General features: G+C 55.0%; 1 protein-coding gene across 4 annotated transcripts; it reads left to right on the plus strand.

Annotated features, from left to right (window-relative positions):
- The first annotated feature begins 1,390 nt into the window (after positions 1 to 1,390).
- MED25 (mediator complex subunit 25) lies at positions 1,391 to 19,399 on the plus strand. 4 transcript variants are annotated; one of them, XM_079800586.1, is made up of 18 exons: positions 1,391 to 1,588; positions 1,684 to 1,729; positions 2,488 to 2,612; positions 8,344 to 8,442; positions 8,775 to 8,895; positions 9,101 to 9,263; positions 9,383 to 9,513; positions 9,805 to 9,892; positions 9,990 to 10,183; positions 10,529 to 10,657; positions 11,103 to 11,188; positions 11,262 to 11,319; positions 11,652 to 11,759; positions 14,085 to 14,273; positions 14,666 to 14,737; positions 14,825 to 15,043; positions 15,347 to 15,527; positions 17,483 to 19,399. In XM_079800586.1, exons 1-18 carry the CDS (start codon positions 1,455 to 1,457, stop codon positions 17,725 to 17,727), a joined length of 2,388 nt encoding a protein of 795 aa, XP_079656712.1. In that variant the 5' UTR covers positions 1,391 to 1,454; the 3' UTR covers positions 17,728 to 19,399. The 4 variants fall into 4 exon arrangements, with proteins under 4 accessions (XP_079656712.1, XP_079656711.1, XP_079656713.1 ...); XM_079800585.1 differs by having other exon boundaries at positions 10,526 to 10,657; positions 17,483 to 19,398; XM_079800587.1 differs by lacking the exon at positions 17,483 to 19,399 and adding an exon at positions 15,999 to 16,131 and having other exon boundaries at positions 10,526 to 10,657.
- Positions 19,400 to 20,391: the final 992 nt, after the last annotated feature.

The following is a 20,391-nucleotide window of genomic DNA, read 5'->3' on the forward strand; positions in this document are numbered from 1 at the left end:
TTTCAGATGTTTATTTGCTATTTTTTAAAATATATGTTATTGATTTTTTAGAGAGAGGAAGGGAGAGGGATAGAGAGCTAGAAACATCGACCAGCTGCCTCCTGCACACCCCCTACTGGGGATGTGCCCGCAACCAAGGTACATGCCCTTGACCGGAATTGAACCTGGGACCTTTCAGTCCGCAGCCCGACGCTCTATCCACTGAACTAGACCGGTTTTGGCTATTTGCTATTTTAATTTGTGTGTGTGAGAAAAGCCTGCTTATAATACTTCCCATGAAAAAAAATGAAAGCATTTCTACTTTCCTAAGTTTTTATTTATTGGTAAGATGTATTTATATAGTACATTTCTGTCAACAAGTAAGTTACACTGACTTTCCCAGTTGGTCGTATTTTTTTCCCCAACTTGTTTTATGGAGTCTTTTGCGAACAAATCAATATTTTACGTTTTCTGGCTTTGCTGTGATGATAAGAAACTTTTTCCAAGTCTTCAGGATTATATAGTGTGTTTCTTTATTCCTCCAGATATTTTTACGGTTTCACTTGTTGCATTTACATTTTTAATTCACCTGGAATGTACTTATGTTCTAGGCCAGTTTCTGGCCCCTCTCCCAGAAGACAACTATCAAGTGTTGCCTGGCAACCTCCACTAGGGTTGGAGTTTGGCTTCTGGTGGTTGGGGGTGGGGCGTGGAAAAACAAAACAGCTGCAAAGCCTTCCGAGTTTAGGGCAACCTTAAAGCGTTGCCAAATCACCCGTCTCGGACGATGTGATTGGACCCTTCACACTTCCCATCTCCCAGCTCCAGAAAGAACTTAACTGAAAACCTGTGTTAGGGAAAAAAAAAAAAAAAAAAGGACAGCGTGAGCGTTGCATAGCAACCAGGTCTTCAGCCTCTTCCTTTTGAGAGCAGAGTCGGAACGAGAGCCCGCTCAAACATGACGGCCCACGGTGCCGCTTTCAATATATTTCGCTCTCAACAGTCCTACCAATGATTCATTCTTTCACATCAGGCCTCAGAGGCGTTCGCTATGCCCATTCTGAGCCTTGCACCCGGTGGGTGAGAACGGAGGAGGAACCGATCCGCCCTGGGTGCCCCGCACTAACAAGGCAGCGGGCGCGTCCCCAGCGGCACACAGCCTGCCGGCACGGGTGCACGCGCAGCGCAGGCGCACAGCCTCCCGGCGCGGGTGCACGCGCAGCGCAGGCGCACAGCCTCCCGGCGCGGGTGCACGCGCAGCGCAGGCGCACAGCCTCCCGGCGCGGGTGCACGCGCAGCGCAGGCGCACAGCCTCCCGGCGCGGGTGCACGCGCAGCGCAGGCGCACAGCCTCCCGACACGGGTGCACGCGCAGCGTAGGCGCTCAGCCTTTCGGCGCGGGTGCACGGACAGCGCAGGCGCACTTCCGCTCAGCTCGCGGAGGCTTCTGCCGCGGTGGCGTCTAGCTCGCGGGGAATGGTCCCCGGGTCCGAGGGCCCGGCTCGCGCCGGGGGCCTGGTAGCTGACGTGGTGTTCGTGATTGAGGGCACAGCCAACCTGGGGCCCTACTTCGAGGGGCTCCGCAAGCACTACCTGCTCCCGGCCATCGAGTGAGTACCATTTCCACAACTCCGGCCCCGCCCTCCGACTTTCGTTTTTCACAGCCACTTGCCTGACCCCGACTTTTCACCTCCGACCCTCACAGGTATTTCAATGGTGGTCCTCCCGCCGAGACGGACTTCGGGGGAGACGTGAGTCTTGGGACTCTTGAGACTGAGGGAGGAGGGGTTGGAGTCCGGACCTCTGGGTCTGAGGGAGGAGGGGCTGGGGGCCTGGACGCCTGGGTCTGAGGGAGGAAGGGCTGGGGGCCTGGAGTCCTGGGTCTGAGGGAGGAGGGGCTGGGGGCCTGGACTCCTGGGTCTGAGGGAGGAGGGCTGGGGGCCTGGACTCCTGGGTCTGAGGGAGGAGGGGCTGGGGGCCTGGACTCCTGGGTCTGAGGGAGGAGGGGCTGGGGGCCTGGACTCCTGGGTCTGAGGGAGGAGGGCTGGGGGCCTGGACTCCTGGGTCTGAGGGAGGAGGGGCTGGGGGCCTGGACTCCTGGGTCTGAGGGAGGAGGGCCTGGGGGCTTGGAGTCCTGGGTCTGAGGGAGGAGGGGCTGGGGGCCTGGACCCCTGGGTCTGAGGGAGGAGGGGCTGGGGGCCTGGACGCCTGGGTCTGAGGGAGGAGGGGCTGGGGGCCTGGAGTCCTGGGTCTGAGGGAGGAGGGGCTGGGGGCCTGGACTCCTGGGTCTGAGGGAGGAGGGCCTGGGGGCTTGGAGTCCTGGGTCTGAGGGAGGAGGGGATGGGGGCCTGGACTCCTGGGTCAGAGGGAGGAGGGGCTGGGGGCCTGGACTCCTGGGTCTGAGGGAGGAGGGGATGGGGGCCTGGACTCCTGGGTCAGAGGGAGGAGGGGCTGGGGCCACTACTTTCTCTGAGGTCGCAGATGAAGAGCCCCTCTCCTCCTCTCCTAGTATGGGGGTACCCAGTACAGCCTCGTGGTGTTCAACACGGTGGACTGCGCTCCCGAGTCCTATGTACAGTGTCACGCTCCCACCAGCAGCGCCTATGAGTTTGTCACCTGGCTCGATGGCATTAAGTGAGCTTTTCCCTGTGCTTGGGGTGGGTTGGGGGACCCTGTGAGGGACCGTGAACGGGTGGGGTCACACTGGGTGGCTGAAAGGCCTGAGTGTGTGTTTGGGGAATTGTGTTTTTTTTCATAAGTGACTTCCGTGGTGGGTTCTGTGCACTTGGTGATTTTGCCATTTGGTTTGGAAGTAGAAACGCTTGCCTCAAGGCGGCCTTGAGCTCCAGGACCCCCTTGGCACTCCGTGTGTGATTCTCCCCTTTCTGTCTGCTGTTTCTCATCTCTACGCCAGTCCTCCTTTTTCAGGGCTCATTGAAGCCCGAGTGCAGGGGGCAGGGGCTAGGCCTGGACGGGTCCCTCTGTGCTTTGAATGGAATTTCGTTGGTTAACGTTGCAGACTCCTGCAAGTGCACACAGCCTGGAGCCAAACCGCAGGGGAAGTCCCAGACCAGGGGTCCCTGTCCTCTCTGTGCCTAATGTAACTATCTTTAAGGGGTGTGTGTGTTAATAAGACAGACGGTTCCTGACTTAAGATTTTTTCCACTTTATGATGGTGCAACAGCGATAGGCATTCAATAAAAACCAGCCAGGTAAAGCTATATGTCCGGGAGGTTAAATGCATTTTGAACTTGGGATATTTTCAACTGACGATGGTTTTCCTTGGATGTAAGTTCAGGAGCATCTGTACTTGTATTAGTTATTTGTTGTACTACTTATCCGTTGACGTGTAAGAGGTTACCCCAAGACTTAGTGCCTTAAAAACAAACATGTATTATCTCATGCAGATTCTGTAAGAAACTCAGGGGTAGCTTAGCTGGATAGTTCTTGCTCAGGGTCTCGCATGAAGTTGCAGTCACCAGAGGTTTGATTGCTTCTCGGAGGATCCGTTTCCCAGGCGGCTCACGCTGTGACTTAGGCTGGAGGGCCCACAGCCTTGCTGGCCGTTTGCCACAAGGGCTCCTGTCCGCCCAGCATGGCAGCTGGCTTTCCTCAAACAGCAGCCCACCAGAGAGAGCAAAGAGGAAGCCATTTTTAAAATCAAGTCTTGGAAGTCATACATCATCACTTCTGCCTCATTCTGTTTGATGCACAAGTCAGTCGTAGTCAGTGTTTGAGGCGCGTGAGGAGCAGGAGGTGGAGATCGGGGGGCCTGGCTACCATGACTTCATAGGGATGCATTGGGGATGAAATGAGTTGATGATTTAAATCAGTGCCTGGCGTGTATTATGTGCTACCTGAGTGTTTGCTGTTATTTTGTGTCTCAGTTTCTTGGTTTGCAAATGGATGGCAGTAGTTCGTATCCCAGTATTGTTGGGAGGATCACAGGAGCTAGTCTTTGTCCTGTGTTAAGCTCGGGTCTGGTCTGTGGTCAGAGCCCGTGAAACAGCACCCTTCATTACATTCCTTCAGCAAATGTTTGCTTTGTTCCGGGCTGTGTGCTGGACTGGGTGCTGAAGGCTCAGTGGACAGGTGACGCCTGTACTTCCCTCGTGGTCATTAGAATTCGTGGTCAGGGTAGAGCAGTGGTTTTCCACCTCTGCGCTGTTGGTGCAGATGATTCCTTGTTATGGGTGCTGTCTTGTGCATCATTCAGCAGCACCCTTGGCCTCTACCCACCAAATGTCAGTCACTTTCCTCCAAACTGTGACAAACCAGAATGTCTTCAGACATTGTCAAATGTCCCTGGGGGTAAAACCAACCCCAGTTGAGAGCAGCTGGGCTAGACTGTGGTAGGTAAGACATGAACAGTGTTAAATGGGGTTCCTTGGGGCCTGAGTCCAAGTCTGATGTCCCTCAATTTCTAGCACAGGAGGCCTGGCACAAAGGGAGTGAATGAATTAATGCCCAGAATGCACTTCATCCTCTGACTCTCCCTGGTAAACTATAGGCCAGACCCAACTCCAGTGCCCTTTCCCTGATTCTGACAAGCAGCCAGTTGCTCCCTCTTTTGCCCCCATTACTTCAAGGTGTTCACTTGTCACAGCCCCACACCCATCTTTGGATTGTGAATGTCCAGGACCCTGGGTGTTTGCTTCCAGCCGGGGCCTGGCACCCAGAGGCCTCAGGAAACCTTGGCTGAATAAATGAATGAGTGAAAGCTATAGGAAGGAAAATCACCAAGAGACCAAGTCTTCTGATGGGTGTTGAAGTATCGGGAAAAGCAGTCAAACCCCCTTAATTAAAAATTTCAAGGGCACTAGGAAGTTAAGAGAAATGTTTTCTTTATATGTATAAATATACATATATTTTTTTTATAGATTGATTTTTCATTTTTAAAGCTTTATTTATTGATTGATTTTAGCGAGAGAGGAAGGGAGAGACAGAGACACACTGATGTGTTGTTCCACTTTATGTATCATTGGTTGGTTCTTGTATGTGCTCTGACTAGGGCTCGAATCCACAACCTTGGCATATCGGGATGATGCTCTGACCAACCGAGCTACTAGGCCAGGGCTGGGACGTGCTTTCTGAATACCTTCATCACAATCCACCTTCCCCATTCATCTTAGATACACTGTATCTTCAAGCAACTGAGAATGCTTTGTGTGCTGTGTGCGCACTGCAGGATCCTCTCAATCTGTTGATAAACATTTTAAGCTATTATTTGACATTCACTGTCGTCACTGTTTTTATCGAGTCCTATGTAACCATCTGAATTCAGTTTCTGAGATGCTCCAGGCAGGTCTGTAACAGAGATCACAAAGAGAGTCGGCAAGTTTTGTTCACACTTGGGGAAATCTTATCTTCTCGGGAAGGTCGGGAACTTCGGGAACAAAGCATGCAGTGTGACTTTTGAACGGCCTTGGTTTGGGAAGATTCATTTCTGATGTTACATTTCCTGTCTTACAAAAGAGGCAGTTCCCCCCTCCTACGGCTTGTGACTCAGGTCAGAAAGAAGAACTTAGAAGGAAAAGAGCCCTTGCAGTCTCCCCATGGCACTGTGGCAGTCATTCGTTCATTCATTCATTCATTCAGCAGACATTTGTAGAGCAAACTGTCCTAGGCACTGAGGAGTCAGGCACGCAAGACAGGCAAGGTCCTGACCCTCTTGGGCGGGGGACCTGGCACGCAGGGAGCCCTCAGTCAGGGCTGGCTGCTGATCACATTCATTCACTGGACCTGTACCTCCGGGGCCTCCGGGGACCTACTAGCTGGTGAAAGTGGGCAATGCAGATTTTGAGGTTATGACATTGGGCGGGACAAATGGGGCAAGTGAGAGGGCAAGGAAGCAGTAAAAGAGCACCCAGAGTGCTTTCAGTTTGTTTTTTATTCGTGTCTGTGTCAGCGGGGTTATTTGGAGCTAAAGTGTATCATAGATTTTATATTTATTTATTTATTTTTAAAATGTTAATAATTTCAGAGAGGAAGGGGGAAGGAGAAAAAGAAACATCAATGGTGAGAGAGAATCATGGATCGGCTGCCTCCTGCACACCCCACACTGGGGATTGAGCCTACAACCTGGGCATGTGCCCTGACCAGGAATCGAACCGTGACCTCCTGGTTCATAGGTCTACGCTCAACCACTGAGCCACACCAGCTGGGCTCCCCTCTCCCCCCCACTGATTTCAGAGAGGGAGAGAAATGGAAACATCAACGATGAGAGAGAGTCCTTGATCTGTTGCCTCCTGCAACCCAGGCATGTGCCCTGATGGAGAATCGAACTGTGACCTCCTGGTTCATGGATGGACACTCAATCACTGAGCCATGCTGGCCAGGCAACTTTATGATATTGAAAACATTTTACAACTGACCGTATTTTTCCTTGCTCCCCATTTTCAAGTTGTTCTCATTTCTTGGGCAGAATATTTGTTACATATCTTTCTCTGAGTTGGTAACAGATTGCTCATGCTCTGTGTTCAGTAAGGAACAACTTTTAGGATCTCAAAGTGGTTGGTTGGTCACACGTTCCCTCATAAATTACATTTTTAAATTGAGCTGAAATTTACATCGCAAAAGTAATCATTTAGAAGTGAATAATTCAGCTCGGCTGGTGTGGCCCAGTGGTTGAGTGTTGACCCATGAACCAAGAGGTCAGGGTTCAATTCCCCGTCAGAGCACATACCTGGGTTTTGGGCAGCTGACCAGTGATTTTTTTCTCTTCACTATTGTTTCTATCCCCCTCTCCCTTTCCTTTCCTCTCTCTGAAATCAATTAAACAATAATAGCTCTAGCCAGTTTGGCTCAGTGGATAGAGTGTCGGCCTGCGGACTAAGGAGTTGCAGATTCTATTCTGATCAAGGGCATATGCCTGCGTTGTGGGCTTGATCCCCAGTGGGGGGCATGCAGGAGGCAGCCGATCAATGCTTCTCTTTCATCATTTATGTTTCTCTCTCTCTCTTCCTCTCCCTTCCTTTCTGAAATCAATAAAAATATATTAACAACAACAACATATAAAAGTGAACAATTCAGTGACATTTAGGTACATTCACAATGTTGTGCAACCACTGCCCCTGTCTAGTTCCAAAACGTTTTCATCACCTAAAAGGAGAACTCGTGTGCATAGAGGGATTGCTCCCTTTCTCTTCCCCACACCTCTCCCCCCTCCCCCCCAGCACCAGCCTGGGCACTTGAGGCTCGAGTCTCAGGCCCACAAAACGGTGGTTTGACTCCTTTCAGAACAGCAAGCTGGCATTTAGGTGGATCCAGGGTTGGTTCATTCACTAGGGTCTGTCCCAGCGAGGTGGCGTTAAAATTCCTGTGTAAAACAGGGTCTTGGTGGTGAGGAAGAGGAGGATTGGGGGTGGCCAGGAGCCGTGGCCGGGCTGAGCGCCCTGAGGGGAAAGGACGAGGTCACTGAGCTCTCAGGGTAGATTGGGGCACAGGGGGAGAGCCTGCAGCTGGGAAGAGCTCAGGGGGAACGTGGCCGTGGAGACCCTCTGCCAGGCGGCTAGGATGCTCTCTGATTCAGCGGGTTTCTGAGACCCTGGGTGTCTTCGGACACATTCCTAGTGATGGCTCCGTCCAGTCGGTCTCCTTCCCTGACCTGCCGTAAAGAACTACTAAAAACGTGGCTCAGAACAGCGGGATGTGGTGTCGCAGGTCAGGAGCCAGGAGTCCGAGCTCAGGGCTGGGCAGGGCCTGATGCTCTCTGGAGCCCTCCTGTCTCTTCCAGCTTCTGGTCACCCAAACATTGCTTGCTTGGTGGCAGTGTCACGCGAGTCTCCACATGGTGTTCTCCCTGTGTCTCTACGTCATCTTTTCCTCTAAGCGTGTCTGTCTGTTCCCCCTTTTTATAAGACACGGGTCATATTGGATGCGGGCCCTTCCCACAGTGTGGCCTGAGCACCTCTGTGAAGGTCCTGTTTTCAGATGACATGCATTCTGAGGAACTGGGGTTAGGACCTCAACATGTCTCCTCCTGGGGACACAATTCAGCCCATAAACTGCGGGGAGAGGGGCCTCTGTTCCAGGCTGGGAAGGTGAGGCTGGGGCTGGCTTTGAAGATGGAGAGATGGCCGAGGCGGGGGGTGCACAGGGATGGGGATCCCGGGCCCTTTCCCTGTCCGTCCTCTGATGGGGCCTCTTCCCGGAGAGACTCCCTCGCAGGAGATGACAAATGTCCCCTGTCCCCATTCTTTGGCCTGGCACTGCCAGCACTGGGGACAGAGCAGGGAACGCAACAGTGTCCCCATCCCAAGGCTCACAGTCCAGTGCTGGGTAGGGGGTGGCACGGGTGCAGGTTCTTAAGTGTGGCCTGGGGGCTGCAGGGACCCCTGAGGGCTGACAGCCTGGCCTCGTGCAGGTTCATGGGCGGGGGTGGCGAGAGCTGCAGCCTCATCGCGGAAGGCCTCAGCACGGCCCTGCAGCTGTTCGATGACTTCAAGAAGATGCGAGAGCAGATGTGAGTGCACCCGGTGTGGGGTCTGTCCCGTGTTGGTCTCTGTCCACTTGGCTCAGACCCCCCTGTGCCTGTCGCAGGACTCCACCCCCATCTCACATTGGGGAGTTAGGGCTGGGAATCGGGAAGGGGTGTCGGGCTCCTATCTCCCCTGTGCGCTGTCTGACTTGGGGTCAGTCTGGGACCTCAGAGCCTCAGTGTTCTCAGCTGTAAAGTGGGGCCATTCCTCCTGACTTCCCGTGGGGCGGAGTCCTTGTACCTCTGCTGTGCGGGGTCTGGGTCCCTTTTCAGGGCCTTGTTGCCACCTGCTCCACATCTGTCCTTGTTCCCGGCAGTGGCCAGACACACCGCGTCTGCCTCCTCATCTGTAACTCGCCCCCATACCTGCTGCCCGCTGTTGAGAGCACCACGTACTCTGGGTGCACAACGGAAAGTCTCGTGCAAAAGATTGGGGAGGTGAGGACGCCCCGGTGTTGGGGGAGGAGGGCTGGGGCTGGACTTTCGGCTCATTTAGGTCTGGTGGTCCCCTGTCCCAAAGCCTGATGGGAATCTGGTTTTAGGGTCCGTGCCGTCCAGCGTCCAGCCACCTAGCAGGTGTGGGTAGTAGCCTGGGGGTTGGCTCCTGTGGCCCAGTCCTTACTACTTGTCCCCTCTCCTGCAGCGAGGGATCCACTTCTCCATCGTGTCCCCTCGGAAGCTGCCTGCCCTGCGGCTTCTGTTCGAAAAGGCAGCCCCCCCGGCCATGCTGGAGCCACTGCAGCCGCCAGCAGACGTGAGCCAGGACCCACGGCACATGGTGCTGGTGCGGGGACTCGTGCTACCAGGTGAGGCCCGCTCGCCGCTGTGGGATGGGGTTGTTCTCGCCGCTGACTCCCTCTGACTTGGATTTCCTTTCTCTCAAACCACTTCTCATGGGGCTCCATTGTCCATCCTCGGCGCTCAGTCGGGGGTGGCTCGGCCCCAGGCCCCCTCCAGCCAAAGCAGCCTGTCTCCCTGCCTCCAGCTCCATCCTCGAGTGCTGCGCTCTCGGCAGCCCCCCAGCAGCCTCTGCCCTCCGTCCCCCAGCAGTACCAGGTACGGACACCACCAGGAAGGGACATGCTTCTGGGGCCTGTGGGAGCCCTGCCCCTTGGAAGAGACCTGGTTGGATGCTGGGACTTGGGGAGTGATGGGGTTTCCCTTGAGATGTGCAGAGGGTGGGACTCTTGGGGGGCGAGGAATCATGTCCCTGTGGGGCGATGGGAGTCATGAGCTCCTGTGATATTGGAGTCGGGGTGCCTGTGCCTTGTGAGGGGGGGCGGTGGCCCCATGTGACACCAGGACTGGGGTGCATGGTCCTCATCAGCCCGTCCCCTCCATTTCCAGGTGCCCGGGAACTTGAGCGCAGCTCAGGTGGCTGCCCAGAATGCAGTGGAGGCTGCCAAGAACCAGAAGGCTGGGCTGGGCCCGCGCTGTGAGTCCAGGGCCGACGATACAGGGCAGGGGTGGCGGGGGCGGCCAGACCTCTCTCCCAGGGCACCTGCCCCACCTCTTCCCTTGGTGTCTCGCAGTCTCACCCATCAACCCTCTCCAGCAAGCGGCTCCAGGAGTGGGTCCCCCCTTCAGCCAGGCCCAGGCCCCTTCACTGCCACAGGGGCCACCTGGTGCCCCCAAGCCGTCTCCCACTTCCCAGCCCAACCTGGTCTCCACGGTGGCTCCTGTTCAGGGCCTGGCCCCCACTGCACAGCCTGGGGCACCATCCATGGTAGGTGTCTGTATGCCTCCCACTTGCTGCCGCTGCCCTGCTCCCCCGTCTGCCCCGCTCCCCCGTCTGCCCCAGGCTAGCACAGTGCAGAGGACAAGCAATTTGCCTGCCTGAGGAGGGCCCAGGGCGTGGGTGTGGTTCCTGGTGGATGAAGACGATCCCACGGGCTCCTGCTCTGAGTCCTGGAATCTTACAGGACCAGAGTGTTTATATCCCAGGGATGGCCACGGGGATACAGAGGAAGAGGCCTTTGTCCAGTTCTTGCTGGCCTGTCTCTCTCTCAGGACAGCCCCTCCTAGGAGCTGGTCTGACCCCCACCCCACCCTCCTTTCTCCCTTCTAGCAGGCGGGCACGGTCGCCCCAGGTGGGGTGAGTGGCCCTTCCCCAGCCCAGCTAGGGGCCTCGGCCCTCGGTGGGCAGCAGTCCGTCTCCAACAAGCTCCTGGCCTGGAGTGGGGTCCTCGAGTGGCAGGAGGTGAGTTGGCTGGAGGAGTCCTGGGCAGGTGGATCATAGGGCCGGGCCTGGTGGAGGGCAGGGCGAGACCAGGGCCGCCACAGGGTCATGGCCTTGTGGTCCCCAATTAGTCCCCAGGACGCCAGGTTCGGGACTAAGGAGGTGGTAAGAATTGTATTGCAGGTGAAGAACCGAGGCGTCTCAGATTCTGGGTACAGACGGACCCAGGGGGTGGTGGCATGAAGGAGACAGAGGGTTGTGGGATTTGGGGGCAAGAGGAAGAGCCCAACATTTGTGGAAGACTAGAGAATTGTGGGATTGATGGTAATAAGGAAGGGCCCAGGGTTCTTGGGACTGAAACTTGGGGAGATCCTGAGCTTTGGGGCTCCCAGGGTTGGGCAGGAGGGAGTGAGGGGACTGAGACTTGGGCCCCTCTGGCTGTGATATGCCTCTCTTTCCCCCTCAGAAACCCAAACCTGCCTCCGTGGACGCCAACACCAAGCTGACGCGGTCACTGCCTTGCCAGGTCTACGTCAATCACGGCGAGAACCTGTAGGTGACTGTCAGGGGGTGTGGTGGGCTGGGGTTTGCATCCTCCTGACACCTCTCTTCGCATCGCCCCCAGGAAAACAGAGCAGTGGCCCCAGAAACTGATCATGCAGCTCATCCCCCAGCAGCTGCTGGTGAGTGGCAGGCGGGAGCAGCCCCAACCCCTGCCCATTCCCTCTTCCCTCATCCCTCCCTCTTCCCTCATCCCTCCCTCTTCCCTCATCCCTCCCCTCTTCCCTCATCCCTCCCCTCTTCCCTCATCCCTCCCCTCTTCCCTCATCCCTCATCCCTCCCCTCTTCCCTCATCCCTCCCCTCTTCCCTCATCCCTCCCCTCTTCCCTCATCCCTCCCCTCTTCCCTCATCCCTCCCCTCTTCCCTCATCCCTCCCCTCTTCCCTCATCCCTCTCCTGCCCCTTCCGCCTGTGCTCCCCTCACTTCCCCACTCCACGTGCTGTGTCTCCCCAGACCACGCTGGGCCCCTTGTTCCGGAACTCAAGGATGGTCCAGTTTCATTTCACCAACAAGGACCTGGAGTCCCTCAAAGGCCTCTACCGCATCATGGGCAACGGCTTTGTGAGTCCTGGACCGGGGGAGACCCAGGGTGCTGACTCTGTTCCGGTTGGTGGGCTTTGCGAGCTTGGCCTGCTCAGCCTTCTTCCAGAGCCTCAGCTCGCTTTATAACTATAATATGTGCCAGGCGGGATTCCGTTCCATGTTACAGTGTGACAGGAGCAATTGGGAAGGAGTTGGCTCTGACAGGTTTACTGGGTGTATTGGTTTTCTGGGGCTGAGAACAACAGAAGTTTATGCTCACAGTTCTGGAAACCAGCAGTCCGAAATCCAGGGTCAGCGGCGCAGGACCCCTCGTGGCCTCCTGCAGCCGGCAGCCCCGGCGTTGGCTTCAGGCAGTACTACTCGTGTCTGCCTCCATCTTCTCATGGCCAGCCTCTCGCTGTGTCTGTGCCCGTGCCTGCACGTGGCGTTCTCCCTGTGTGTGTCCTGCTTGCTTGCTTTTTTTATAGCAAAGGGTGGAAATTTATCGAGAAACAAGCAGACTCCCACGTAGGGGGGGGAAAGAGTCCCCTGTCCTGCTGTCTCATATGGACACCAGTCATTGGATTAAGGCCCACTCTAATGACTGGTTTTAACTCGTCACATCTGCAAGGACCTTACTTCCAAATAAGGTCACATGTATTTTTGGAGGACAATTCAACTTACAGCACGGAGGGATGTCTCCCTACATGGGAACAGATCCAGTTGTTGAGTACGTCCCGTGGACCCAGCACTTCTCCAGGAGAGGGAACTTTTGGAGGCTTACCTCATGGAATCCTCAGGAACATTCTGCAGAAGCGATCCTCAGCGTTAGGAATGCTGCCAGCTACAGACAACATAAACCCAACCAGCAGAGTTTTTAGAACAAATAGATGATTGGGGTGGGGGCCTAGGACAATGTTCTCTCTCCTGGTTCTGTGGGTAGACTGGGCTCAGCGGGCTAGTCTCGCTTGGGAACTTTTCTGGGGTTGTCATCAGATGATGGCTGAGAATAGTCATCTATCTGAAAGCTCAAATGGGCTAGAGGCTCAAGGTTCACTCACATAGTACAGGCTGTCGGCTCGGGGCTCAGCTCAGCCTGGCCCTCAGAGTGCCCACGTGGCCTCTGCATGTGACTTGGGCTTCCTCACAGCATGGCAGCTGGCTTCTGAGAAGGATGTCCCCAGAGTGAGCACCGTACAAGCAGGCATTTTTAAAAAAATCTATTTTATTGATTTTTTACAGAGAGGAAGGGAGAGGGATAGAGAGTTAGAAACCTCGATGAGAGAGAAACATCAATCAGCTGCCTCCTGCACCGCCCCCACTGGGGATGTGCCCGCAACCAAGGTACATGCCCTTGACCGGAATCAAACCTGGGTCCTTTCAGTCCACAGGCCGACGCTCTATCCACTGAGCCAAACCGGTCAGGGCCAGGCATTTGTTTTTGACACACAGCAGGACGTCCAGAGGCAGGCAGCTGTTGGAGTTAATTTTGTAGCCCCAGGATGTCTGGGCCAAGATTCTGTTGGCTTCTCTCTTATGGTCACAAGATGGTCTTGAAGCTCCAGGCATCTTGCGTGACTTGATGCAGGAAGGCAAGAAGAAAGTGTGGCATCCATCATGTATCCCTGTCTCTTCAGGAAAGCAGACACTTCCCCACGCCCCCAAGCAGGCTTCATTTCTGGGGCAGATGCAGGGCTCTGGGGCCTAGCAGGTGGGGAGGGCAGCTAGCAGGATCTGCCTCAGATGAGAAACCAAAGCTCAGAGAGATAAACTCACTTGGCCAAGGTCCCAGAGGTGGCACTTCAACTTCGTCAGCCCCACCTCCCTCAAGAGCCCCTGTTCCGAGCTTCCGTGTATTATGGTCTCACTTCACGTTTGATAACGTTTTCTGGGCACTTCCTGTGTGTCCATCTACAGCCAGGTTGCCTGGTGTGCGTGGTGTGATGTTAGTACTGTTGTCCTCCGTTCTCGATGGCAGAGGCTGAGGCCAGGAAGGGTGTGGCTATCCCCTAAGGGTCTTGCATCCCTTGGGTCCGATGTGCTTCAGGTGCCCGCTCTGTGCTGAAGCCCCTCCCCCTCAGCGTGAACCCTCCCAGCAGCCTCACGAGGTGGTGGTGGGGGGTCAAGGTTGCAGAGCCAGGACCCAGCCCCATGTTTGGGCCTGGCCCCGTCCTTCGGGGCTCTCAGCGCTCCTTTAAGCAACTCAGTTTGTTTCTGGAGCAACTTCAAGCAATGCTCCAGTCTCCTCAGCCTTTCACAGCAGAAATCTCGCCTCTTCTTGACTGGGGCTCCTAGGATCTTCTAGAACCAGGAGGGTGGAATACCTCCTGCAGGGTGTGACTGTTTCTGATTCTCTACCCCTAGGCGGGCTGCGTGCACTTCCCCCACACGGCCCCCTGTGAGGTGCGTGTGCTCATGCTCCTGTACTCGTCCAAGAAGAAGATCTTCATGGGCCTCATCCCCTATGACCAGAGCGGCTTTGTCAATGGCATCCGCCAGGTTATCACCAACCACAAGCAGGTGCAGCAGCAGAAGCTGGAGCAGCAGCGCGGGGTGAGCAATGCAGGTCCCTGTCCCGTCCCCCCCTTCTAGGGCCTGCACACCTGGGCCCCAGAACTCATGGCCAACCCCCCAGGGACTTCTTGGGGCTCCAATACCAGCCACTTACTCCTCTCCCAAGACACAGGCATCCAGCTTCAGTCCCATCCCCACATTTCTTTGCGACCTTTCTCTCCCGTTTCAGTGTCCTCATGGAATCTCTAAGACACAGGCCCCTCCTGGGGACCTGGGAATGTAAAGTTTCCTTCCCAGACCCTTACCTTCAAAAAAATATTCCCAGCTCCTTAAAGGTTCCCCTTCAGGGCTCAGATCTCTGGCATGTGGAGTGATCCTCTCAGAGCCACTCCACACGCACTCAGCAACCTGCTCCTTCTCTCCCTGTACAGATGGGGGCGCAGCAGGCACCACCCGGGCTGGGCCCCATTCTGGAGGACCAGGCAAGGCCCTCACCGAATCTGGTGAGGACAAAGCCAGCAGGGTCAGGGTCAGGGCTGTGGAGGCCGAGGGGTCTGGAGTCTCTTGCTCACCCGCATTTCTTCCATTAGCTCCAGCTCCGTCCACCGCAGCCCCAGCCGCAGGGCACTGTGGGGGCCTCTGCAGCCGTAGGGCAGCCCCAGCCCCAGAGTGCTGCCCAGGCCCCCCCAGGCACTGCCCAAGGCCCTCCCGGAGCAGCTCCTGGCCCGCTCCCTCCTGGACCTATCCTTCGGCCCCAGAACCCTGGGGCCAATCCCCAACTGCGGAGCCTCCTCCTTAACCCACCGCCGGTGAGATTTGGGGTGAGGGGGGCAGCTGGGAACATGGGTCCTGGGCCGTGACAGTTGTAGACCTTTCATCTCGGAGGAGGGAGGTTGGCTTGATAAAAGGTGTGAGTAGGGCCCCACCAAAGGCTCCAGCCCCCCAGCTCCTGTCTGTGTGACTCCCATGGGCTTCTGCTGAGATTTCTTTGGGGAAAGACCCCACACAAATGACTGGCTGAGACATGCTCTGAGCACTTTCTGTGCCAGAGGCTTCGTGGTTGGGAGGGGTCTCCTCACTGGGGCTTCTGAGCCACATTTTTGTTCTCCCAGCCCCAGACCGGGGTGCCCCCACAGCAGGCTTCCCTTCACCACCTCCAGCCACCAGGGGCCCCTGCGCTGCTGCCCCCACCGCACCAGGGCCTGGGGCAGCCCCAGCTGGGACCCCCCCTCCTGCACCCGCCACCTGCCCAGTCCTGGCCTGCACAGCTTCCCCCGCGGGCTCCACTGCCAGGTAAGGAGGCCTGGGGGAGGCCAGGGTCTGGGCTGAGTGTCCCAGCAGCCCCTGGGCTGCAGCCCTAAGATTACCAAGAGCTCCTGGGAAGTCAAGTTCTGGAATTCAAGAAGAGTGCATCCCTGCTTGGCTTTTGGGGCGTTCTGAGGGTCAGGGGACCAAAAACCTAGAGGGCAAGAGCTCTCCCCATGATCACTTTCCTGCGTGTTCTCTGGGGTTTGCTGGGAAATGTAGGCTTAGGGCCAGAGAGATATCTTGGGGGATGGGCTTCCAAGGCATGTGGGAAACAGCACATTTATGGCCAGATGGGGCCAGAAAGCGCCTCTGATGGGTCCCCCCAGGGCTTTCTAGACAACTTAGTGCCTTGGACTAAGTTGAGGAGGAGGGAGAAAGCAGCCCCAGGGCCCTTCAGGGCCCCAGGGACGACTGGGAGATGCAGTCCCTTCCCCACCGCCCCCCCCCCCCCCCCAGGTCAGATGCTGCTGAGCGGGGGTCCCCGGGGCCCGGTCCCCCAGCCGGGCCTGCAGCCCAGCGTCATGGAGGACGACATCCTCATGGATCTCATCTGAACCCCCAACACCCAATAAAGTTCCTTTTAACACATGCCCCGGCTCCCGTCACTGTCGTCCCCCAGGACTGGGCAGGAGGAGACCGGGGGGAGACATCTCTGTCCTTGTTCTTGCTTCAGCAGACATCCGAGGCCCAGGCTGGTGACGCCTGGCCTCGGCAGTGAGTCAGGCGGTCTGGTACAGCCTGGCTCGGGGAGACACAGAGGCAGGCAGGCACCAGGTGGAGGGGGGCTCAGGCTCCAAACTGAGCAGCTTGAGGTTTGTCCTGGGGACACAAGAACCACAGAAGGCTATTAGCAGGGGACGGGCCTTGGTCTGCCAGGAGTCAGAAAAACGGAGGAGGCCGGGGGGATGGTTCAGGGGAGAGGAGAGTCCAGCGGAGAAGCTGGGCAGATTGGGGGCAGAAGGGGTGAGGCTGGGGACTGGTGTGCCATGTGAAGGAAGTTGGGGGTTTGGGGGCATTGAGGTGGGCTCCGGACCTGCACTGGGTGCTGGTAGGTGGTGGGGCTTCTCTGAGTTAGGGGACTGGGGGGAGGAGCCAGTGCTGAATGCTAATGGTTTAAGGTATGTCCAAGTGACAGCTGCCGTGGTGGGAGCTCATGACGTGTCCTTAGGAGATGTGTGTGTTTGGTGGTTGAAGTCACAGAGTGGACGAGATCACATGTGGAAAGAGGTCCCAGTCGGAGACCTACCCTCAGGGGCTTTGATAGAGGGACAGTGGGGCTGTCCCTGGGATGGAAACCCAGCAGGAAGCAGAGCGGGATGTGGTGAGGCAAGGGACCTGAAGGGTATCCTCAGAGACATGTCCGGGGGCAGCTGGTAATAGGCCCAGGTGTGGGGCATGTGGGTGGTCTCCCTGGAGGCAGAGAGTCAGCTGTCTATTGTCAAACTCTAGACCAGTGTTGCTCAGAGCGTGGTCCACTATGGACCACCAGCATCCACATTGTTTGGGACTCTGGTTAACATTAGATTCCTGGGCCCTGTCCTGGGAGAGAGGTTGCAATATGGTGGCCCATGGGCCACTCTACAGATGGGTTTTGTTTGGCCTTCCCTGTGTTAGCATACGTGGTATTTTTTTCCTAAAGAGTTAGTTGTAAAAATCAGGGTAATTCTTTCTCTCTCACACACAGACACACACACAAAATCTATAGTCTTGGCTTCTCTTGACAAGTCAGGAGATCTGGCACCCCTGGCCTGCCCTGTTGCCTAGCAACATGGGGCTGGAGCTGCCCCTTTCGATGGGGCGTGTGCTCTCTAATTCGCCACAGTCCCCACCACTCCCTCTTGGCTCTCCCACCTTTGTCACTGGGCTTGCCCTGTGGTTGTTCCTGTGGTAGTGTGCAGAGGAAAGTGAAATCTTTCTTGTACCCATGTCTCTATCAAAAGTGGCACAACCAAAGAGAGAACGAGAGGGCCCCGTGTTTCGAAAAAAATGGGAGCGAGACTATTTCTTTGTGGAAGTGAAGAACATGCCTACGTGTTTAATATGCAAAAAAATCATGTCTGTGTTGAAAGAGTACAACCTGAAACGTCATTATGAATCAAAGCACAGTAAGAACTTCGACCAGTATACAGACCAGACACGAGATGCGATCCTCAGTGAACTGAAAAAGGGCCTCAAGTGTCAGTAGGGTTTGGAAAGCCAACCATAGAAATGACGTGGCTGCCACATGCAGTCTCACAACGATGTGAAGAGAATTACCCGGGCATTAAAACCTCCGACACACGGCGAGTTTATAAAGGAGCAGAATGACGTGTCCTGGACAGAAGCACATCTGTTTGGGCCATTATTTAAGTCGAACAGGCGTTTATTTGCATTGTACGGTGTGTTGAAGAGAAATCAGAAGATTGACAAGTCCAATTGCTTGAAAGAGTCAAATCTATTGTGGCCTTTTCTATTTCTGCGCATGAACTACTTCCACCCAGTTAGCTTTATTTATTTGTGAAGTTTGAGAATTTTCATGTGACCGAAGAAGTCTGTGACATGGTGCCAGGGCAGGCCCAACACTGGGAAATGGCTTATTTTTGTGTATTTGCAGAAATGAGAAGTTTTACATAGACAGGTCCGAATTCCTAAGCACAGCCGCAGACAGTTGTGGTAATGTAATGATCTATGTCACAGGGGAACTGGTCAGGACTCCACAATCCAAGGTGGCTACGTTTGGTGAGGACAGTCAGGTGATTGTATCAGTCACCTGGAACTGAACTGTGCAAAGAAAGTCAGTGGAACACACCGTGATCGCCCTTGATGCGCTTCTGTACGTTAATCACAGGCAAGTTGATGGTGAACTTGAGCCAGTGCATTCCACAGAAGCTCTATGACCTGGTCGTCACATGATGTGTGGAAGAAGTCAGAACTGTTGCAACCAATTTACTTGGTTAATTTCCGATGAGGCAAAAGCCACACCTTGGTTTCCCTGTGAAAGTTGATCAAAGACTTTGGGTCAAGGTTATGACCCTTCTGAACACTTTTTCTGCGCAAGAACATTCACAAACAGCTACTTGAATGTATGATCATGTTTGCCCAGTCCTGGCAAAAAATGGGAAGCCATAAGCAAGGAATATTCTGAATCCGTTTCCTTTGCTGCAGTTGGCTTCCAGAAATGAAAGACATGACCCGGACCGTATTTACCCAAATTGTGGGGTTAAAGACCAAATTCCCCCGAAGGCTTTCTGCATCCAGACTCTATGAGAATGGACTAATATTGTCAGGTTGCCTTTGCTGGTCAACGCTGGTCGTGTGAATGCAGACCACACAGAGTAGTTACGGAACCACAGTGCAATAGGGTGCTGTCCAGGGGACTGCCGAGGGTCTCAGCTCCGCAGCTCTCCGGTAGCCGTCCTGAGTCTCCACGTTCGGAGGTTCCCATGTTGGTGAAAGGCGGTTTTCCGTTATGAAACTGAATCACATTAAACACCGCTCCCAGGATTCAAGGTTGAATTCTTTAGTGCTCATCCCACCGCGCCCCCCGGGCCTGACACTTGCCTTCTTGGCGCGGAAGGGATAATGTCAGCTTTCTGGCTTCAAACTCAAAGGAGCAAAAGAATTACAAAAGAGAAAATTTTAATAATTAGATCTATTTTTCAATTTGTATTTTTTCAACTTTGAATTTGAAATATAAACTCCAGTACCAAACATGTTTGTATTATGTTCCATGCATTCACCATAGTTCAGTAAAGATGCAATTTGATTATATTTCTGGCCGTTGACTTTTCTTATACCTGGCTAGTTCACTCATTTATGTGGCCTGCCTGGCTCCTGTAGGTATTTGAGTTTCTGATCCCTGCCCACAACTGTTGAGTTGAGTCTGGGGGAGGGAGGGAGGAGGGAAGGCTGGGGACTTGGAACAACTCCCTAGGTGATTCCCACACCAACGAAATGTGGAGTAGGAGACACTGGTGATAATTGACGAGGGAAAGTGGGTGTGGTTTCCCAGACAGTGTGTGTAGCAGGGGTTTCTGAAAACTCAGATGGCTTCACGGACCAGGCAGGTGATGGAAATGTGTGAAGCGGACGGGTGTAAGACGGTAGGGAATGATGGGGATTGTGGCGAACTTGGAGAGTGCTTGCCCCGCCCAAAGGCATTCAAATTAAAGACAAAACACACTGAGGACCAAACAAAAATCTGCTGGTGGGTCTAATGAGGCTGCTGGGCTGCCATTTGCGACCTCTGGAAGAAGGAGAAGACGTGAGGACAAGTACAGAGCCCCGAGAAAGACCCACGGGTGAGGGTCAGGCAGGGAGGGACCCAGAAGATGGGAGACCAGGCAAGAGTGTGCCGGAAGCTTGAGCGTTTCTGAAAAGAGAGTGATGGACAGTGTCCAAAGCTGCCAACGGAGGACAGTGGAGAGCAGCCAGCGCTGTCTCCACTGGGGTGGAGGGCACCCTGCAGGGAAACCCAGGTTTGGGTCCAGGACAAACTGAAGGAGAATAAATGTTTCCAAACGCTGGTTTGGTCGTCACGAGCCAGGGAGGCCCTCTGGACCTCAACCCCCAATTAGATCAACCTAAGGGACTATCAGGCTGGTCTCAGGTCCATATTCACGGGGTGACGCAGGAAGAAGCCCAGGGTTAAGATGCCCAAAGAGCGAGGAGAGATCTAGACGCAGAACTCCCTCCCCATTTCACAGTCCAGGTGAGGACGTCAGGCGGAAGTGCTTGGCGTGCTTGTTGGAGCCAGCCAGTGCCAACAGAGCAAATCTTTTCGGGACGTTTTTCTCTGAGTGCCAGATATCGATAAAACTGTGTAAGTGTAGAAATCAGCAAAAACCTTAGAACAGGAAGGTGAAAATTC

The sequence above is a fragment of the Cnephaeus nilssonii genome (assembly GCF_951640355.1).
Source record: "Cnephaeus nilssonii genome assembly, chromosome: 20".
Lineage (NCBI taxonomy): Eukaryota > Metazoa > Chordata > Mammalia > Chiroptera > Vespertilionidae > Cnephaeus > Cnephaeus nilssonii.

Coding starts and splice junctions, on each gene's coding strand:
- MED25 (XM_079800585.1), top strand. CDS start 1,455: ATGGTCCCCGGGTCCGAGGGCCCGGCTCGCGCCGGGGGCCTGGTAGCT. Junction 1,589..1,683: donor TACCTGCTCCCGGCCATCGA/GTGAGTACCATT, acceptor CGACCCTCACAG/GTATTTCAATGGTGGTCCTC. Junction 10,184..10,525: donor AGCCTGGGGCACCATCCATG/GTAGGTGTCTGT, acceptor TCTCCCTTCTAG/CAGGCGGGCACGGTCGCCCC.